Source organism: Anneissia japonica, unplaced genomic scaffold (genome assembly GCF_011630105.1).
Source record: "Anneissia japonica isolate Jap-2015-1 unplaced genomic scaffold, ASM1163010v1 scaffold288033_len957474_cov176, whole genome shotgun sequence".
NCBI lineage: Eukaryota > Metazoa > Echinodermata > Crinoidea > Comatulida > Comatulidae > Anneissia > Anneissia japonica.
This window is the reverse complement of record NW_022715491.1, coordinates 127,166-133,817: the sequence shown is the minus strand read 5'-3', so window position 1 is coordinate 133,817 and position 6,652 is coordinate 127,166. Positions and strand designations below refer to the sequence as shown.

Below are 6,652 nucleotides of genomic sequence, written 5' to 3'. Positions count from 1 at the left end.
GTAATAACGATTTATTTCCCTATTACCCTTAAAATCATTTAATTTTACTATTGTAGCCTATTTGATGATCAAGATTTGCCTATTATCCTAATCCTTTGTCATTTTGTCATATTGGAATACGCCCTCATCGATTATCAAGAATCAGAAACTTCTTATCGGTAGTTGCTAAATACAACAGGTTCAGCTGAGGGGGCGTGGCTTCGTATGTTAACGTCATGCATAATTTCAGCTATAGTTCGTGTTTCAGTTATAGTTCGTCCTCGACACAGAGTGAGCCCTGTCTGTAATCACACGTCCCCAGTATAGCAAAAAAACAGCAACTCTTATGGTACAATCAATGTAAGAAAAAAATAAGTTGTCCCTGTGTAACTTTCTTTTCCAAAATTAGGATCCCTGGAACAATATGGGGTCTACACAGAGTGAAATAATACATAGGAGGCCGAGTTAGTCTTATTTTACCGTTAGGTAATTGGCCGTAATCACAGAAAGAAATGAAAACAATTCAATGGGGCAGGGGAGGGGGACGGGGTGGGCTTAATCCCCTACCCCATCGGTTTGGTGAAGCCCCACCATCGGCCAAAGCTCGTCGGGCAGTCGAACCAAAAAAAAAAAAAAAAAGGAAAAATTTGGCCTAGTTTATCCATCCCAGCCATTTCCGGCCATCTGAAAGTCCCAATTTAAAAAAAAAAATCTTGTTCTGGAAGGAGGGGATACCCCCTCTCATGCCCACCCCCGGCTCGGTCTTTCGGCCCTCAAATAACGCTGCGCACTATAGTTACACCCATAAATACTTAGTCCCCCAGTCGGACATCTTAGAGCCGCCACTGTGTGCTTAGTCTGTAGATTTTCCAACCTAATTAACAAAACTGCTGAAGTTAAGATTTATTACTTTTTTAGTGTTTCACAAAATTGCCGGCTTTATTACACAAGAGAAGGGGAACTGAATGTTAAATATTTAATTAAATTAAACATATTAACTTTCCAATGTCTGTATTGCAATTTGTATTGTATAAAATTAATGTATCAAATAACGATTAGGCCTATAGGTCTATTAATGCAGATTCTTTAGTAGCCTAGAGCCACATTTTGCATAGGCCTAAAGGCCTAGACAGTGGCTGCTCTGGGATACATTTTCTGGGGGGGGGGAACTAAGCTGTCCGACAGGGGGTTAAGTTTGCATGCCTGAGGAGGGAGAGGTTTCGGGAGATGAGATTTTTCTAAAAATAGGGAGCTCTGGATGGCCGGAAATGGCACTTACTCAGTGTGAAAGACATATAGGCCTAGTTTGGCTTAGTGTAGGCCTATATTTAATTTTTTTGTCCGACTGCCCGACGAGCTCGGCCGGGGGGGGGGAGCCTTGACTTGTCCGATGGGGGTGGGGCTTACGCCGCAATTGCTAGACAGACTGCTGCGGATTGCTAGAAGCAACCAAAATCATGGATCTTGCCTGTGGGCAGGCCCATCCGGATCTGTATTATTGTTACATCAATTGCCTATCATATTTATTTCATATCTTCCGTCTTTACATTAATAAAAAATACATAGGCTTAATATACTCATAGAGAAAATATTTTCTCTATGCTAAAACCATTAGTCCTTTTTGTTTCCTATGTTGTAAAGTAAAGCAATAGAAACCTTTGCAATGGACAGGTGCGTATGCGTGTCTGTGATGCTTTCGTCATCAAATTCGTCAAAGCAAGCAAACTTGAATTTGCAAACATCTTGATAAATATTAAAGCAATACACAAGAGCATTATAAAGGCCTGTTTATACTTGCAAAGATCGATAACGATAAAAAGCTAAAAAGCAATTGTTCATATAGAAAATAAAAGAAATATGGAAATATGGGAAGTTTTTATACTAGAAAATTCGATAACGACTTATCGTGTATACAATAAAAAATAATTTCACGAATCAATTCAAATGACGTCATAATCATGGGAAAACGGTAAAATCGTAATAACAACGATTTTATCGTATTTTCATGACTTTTCTATCATTTTAATTGATTTTTCAAAATATGTTGTTATCGTATATACGACTGGCACAGGTATGTGTGGTTGGGGGGGGGGGGGTAGGGCTTCAATGTGCTTACGATAACGCTTTCCTACTAAGATACCCAGGCATAAAAGAAAATTCTAGGAAGGTGGGTAATAACAAATTGTAATAAATCCCTGGCCCTTGTGGCTCTTCCTGTCACCTACTCTACAATCACCCGATTTGGTCGGTCCACTCAACATGACAGAAAACTTCGTCAGACACTGGGGTAAGGTGTAACATTGAATTATTTATGCTCCCCTCCCCGCTCTCGGCTAGTCCCCGGGCAGAGGCCATTACTCCTTGTCCAAGTGTGGAATCATTTAGATAAGTAAATTTAAAAAGGGTGGTTCAAACCTGTTATGTCTTAGGCCGTGTTTCCGCAGCACTTATTACGTATACATTTTTGGAAAGCAGCCTTTTTATTATTTTTTTCGCTGCGGAAATGGGGCCAAAAGTTTCAGATAAATCTTCGAATGAGATATAATGACCTACATCATAATCTATAAGTATTATATTTTGATATGTAATAATATTATCTCCAGTATACACACTTAACAAATGATACACGTGAACTGTATGCATATTCTCCAAAACCATATATATATATATTTTTCTTTTAAATATTGTACCCAAATAGATAGCTTCTTCATGTCTGTGTTCTGAATTCTACTCATGCCAACGAAATACAAAATGAAAATATAGGCTATAAATAATTATTTTTATACATAAATACAAACATAGCACCTAATATACATTACATTTAAAGAAAAACAGTTAGATACTAATACCGAAAAACGAAAAATAACAATTAGGCCTATATATTTATATTTATAATAACAATTGTATTTAAATGGAATAAATATGAATTAAAAGATAAATCACTTAATAGATAGGAGTGGAATACATGACTAATATTTAATGGACCTGCTAACTTGCAGAGGACAATGTAGACAAGGTAGGTATATGTAGGTAGGTCTCAATGTACTTTAAAAAATGTTGATTGCTCATTAAAAAAGTATAAGCCTTATTGTAAAATTGTATTTATTATATCATGATTATACCTATTGATAGAACAGTTGCAATAATAAAGATCAGTGGAAAAAACAGCGAAAATTAACAAACATCCAATTTTGTTTATTTTATTATTCTCTCACGTGATTGCGCGGATCATTGATCATGTGACCGTTTACGTATATCTCGACGATGTTCCGATCATCTCCTGTTAAAATGTATAAATTATAATATCAGTCTCATTTCATTATAAATTATGTACAGTACTACAATTAATTAACGACATAATATTTGATTACAACCAACAATAGGCCTGGCTAATTTCGTTATGTTATTCCGAATTTAAGTTCTGAATGGATGAAATACACTTACCGATGAAAATGAATTTTTGCAGAAGCTCCTAAAAGATATAATAAATTATTGATCAATATTAATTTTGTAGGGGTTAGGTCTAATAATTTCTAACGCAGTCATATATTTATGCAATATTATTGTTTTGACATTTCACAAGTTGGTCTGCATGACCTACCTCTTCTCTTTATATAATTTCTTATCTGATAATAGTATATCTTAGGCCTATATTTGAAGGCTACATTTTTGTTATTCTTGTTTTTATTTTATTGTGTGACTGACACTGGGTGACGTGTGTCGCCACCAACGTTGGCGTATTCCGTTGTCTAGCATTTTAGGTAAAATTTGGTGTTTTTACTCTGTATTTATCTATTTATTTCCATTCATTGCTCTTATAGCAGGTGTTGTATCCAAAACCCGGTTTTCATCCAAGATTCACATAATCAACATTGTTAGTCCCATGCAAAATAAAAAAAGTTGCATTTCTCTTTGGAACTCTACCTGTTCTTTTCCTCATGTATTATGGCCATTTATTTGAGGGGAATGTGAATTCTTTTCTTTTGTTCTCATGAGCACTTGCTTTCTAGCCTATCACCTAGAGTGGGTGCCTTGGCGATTTCCCATAGCAAAAAGTACAACCCACGCAATAAAAATATTTTTAAAACGCTAATAATCTGATCGATCTTTTAAAAATGATCAACTGATCGTCTGAAAACAAACAAAATCGATAATGAGAAGACAGTAGAAGTGTTAAGTGTTTATAATATAAATTAATATTATAGTGTCTTAAATTCTCTGACCATCTAACATAGATTTTTTTCAGTTTATTATCTTCACGTTTAATTTGTGTATCATTGAGTACTTATGCATTTTATTAATTATAATTGTATGATTTTTGTATATTTTATGTTGATTAATGTAAAAGTAAAGTAAATAAAGAAACAAAACATGAATTGGGTAACGCATTAGGCCTACATTGATATTTTTAACTAGCTTGGAGTTAAAGTAACTCCTTGAACAGTGTACAGATATTTATGTATCCTAAGATGGGAGTTTTTAGAGTTGTAAATCATTTTTTGTTCACCTCTGTTTATGCTGTATTTTAATCAATAATACCGAATAGAGAGAAATGAGAGATAAAAGGTACTCAAATAATAATGACGTCATGATGGTTGGAAATATTTTATTGTACAGTTTATAGAAAGTAAGAATAAGACCAAAGCAAATCAGCTGATAAAGAAGACGACAAGTTCTCATTTACCTCTGTTGTGTCGAATGCAAATATATCACATGGACTACAAGGTACAGTAAGGTCGACCAATAGAGCGTCAAATTCCTTTCCAACTTCAAAATTTCCAATTCTGTCATCTAGTCCTAAAACTGTATCGAATCAAAAAATTAATTTAATTACATAATACACAAACAGTAATATTCATTATAAACCAATGCTTCATTTGAAATATTGTCCCTGTACCTTGGCTTCCGCCTAATGTGGCCAGACGAAATGCTTCTTTAAAGTCAACAGATTTGTAGGAGCTTGTAGACTTGTCCATTGCAAGTGTTTTGGAGGCTACGATTGCATCACGAATGACTGCCGGTATTGAAGCACTGTAACCACCAGAGATATCTGTAACACAAAGATTTCAAATTTTAAATGCATTTTAATCAATTAAAACATAGGATGATTGGATAAAACAAGTAAACCAAGTTAGAATACAGAAGCACATCTCATTCTGCTTGTCTCCCAACGGTGGTCTGCCACACGGGTCTTGGCTAGGCTATAGTAGGATCAGTCCCTGTTTTGATCTTCATAAACACTCTTATTAGTCGGATCTAACTTACCTTTAGTCAAATACATGGATGACACAACAGCGCCCGAAACAATTTGCAATATTTTAGGCACACAACACATGCACCAAGGATTGTCAATAGTGAATATTATCACTGTCCTACTAGGTGACAATCCCTTTCACAAGACAAACAGAAATGTTGATCAGTTGCAGATGATTAAAAAATAATCTACCAGTTTTTGTTACATACACTGTACATGAATTTCAAAGAAATAAATTAAAAACGCGCTTGGTTTATACAGTAGTTCAGGTTACCTAATGCTGGTTAATACACTCCATTATACAGAGAGATGTTATAGTGACCATATTTATTGTTGTATAGTAGTAATTCCCAAAATTTAAAGCGCTCATTTTGAAAAGAACCCCCGCCCCCTCCTCTTTACTTTGCAACATTACCCTCGAAAAGAAGTCCATCTCGAATCGAAAATTTTGTATGAAATAATGAACCCATCCACTAAATAAATGATTTTATTTTGGTGTTTGTTTGAGTATGAAAATTAGAGAATGAAAAGTGAAGTGAAATTATAATAGGCCTATATTGTTAGTTATCAAATATTGAAAATGTTACAGATTGGTATACAAACAATTAAAGGTCTTTGATGGCGAGGAAACTATTTTGTCAAAATTTTAAATAAAAAGCTACAAAATGCGTTTTATCCAAAACGTTTTACTCAATACATTGCATGTCTAACAAACTTGCATGTAATTTACTTAAATGTTAACGCTGTTTAACAGCTTACTAACAATATACAAGGGAGGAAAGGATTAATGGAATATTCTTCAGTTTTATTTGCTTAATAGACAGTGTCCTCAAATCGTGGCAAATATTCTCTTACCTGTTCCAAGTCCCGTCTTAACGCCTTTGTTCAGAGTCTTCCGAAGGTCCATTATGCCACTCTCTATACTGTAAGAAGAACTATTTTTATTATCAGTAATTTTCAGTGGGTAAAAAACTCTGCAAAAAAAAACAATACTGTTTGCTAGTGGTTATAGTTACAGTACCATATTTAAACAAATTCATAATAAATGCTTTCATGCTATTTGTCCTAATGCAATCCATATTCATACAGAAGGCCTAACATCCAATGAAAAATCAGGAATTCGTTAAAGATTAATGTAATAATAGCCACTGCCTTTTCTACAATAAGTGCAATTGTTAGCTAAAAGTGGAGAGTCGCTCCGCTTTTTTTTTGAAAAAAGAGTCCAGGTACGCAACCATTAATTATGACGATATTGTAGGCCTGGTAATGCCCATCACTGTACCAGATATGCACACACGTTATAAAGGAAATAAGGGTATCGAATTTAAGATAATATATAGTCGTTGACATTGACCTTGATTGATCAACCAATTGATCCATAAGGGCAGAAGGGGCCCAGAAAGGGACTTCAGATCAAGG

The 6,652-nt window shown here is 34.8% G+C and overlaps 1 protein-coding gene across 1 annotated transcript in view; it reads right to left on the bottom strand.

Moving 5' to 3' along the window:
• Positions 1 to 1,474: 1,474 nt before the first annotated feature.
• LOC117109281 (guanine deaminase-like) overlaps positions 1,475 to 6,652 on the bottom strand; it is a gene marked incomplete in the record, with an annotated part of 11,833 nt that continues 6,655 nt past the window's right edge. The window contains 5 exon segments of the mRNA XM_033251554.1: positions 1,475 to 3,259; positions 3,424 to 3,451; positions 4,664 to 4,782; positions 4,877 to 5,029; positions 6,089 to 6,156. Coding sequence (XP_033107445.1) covers positions 3,183 to 3,259; positions 3,424 to 3,451; positions 4,664 to 4,782; positions 4,877 to 5,029; positions 6,089 to 6,156 — 445 coding nt within the window.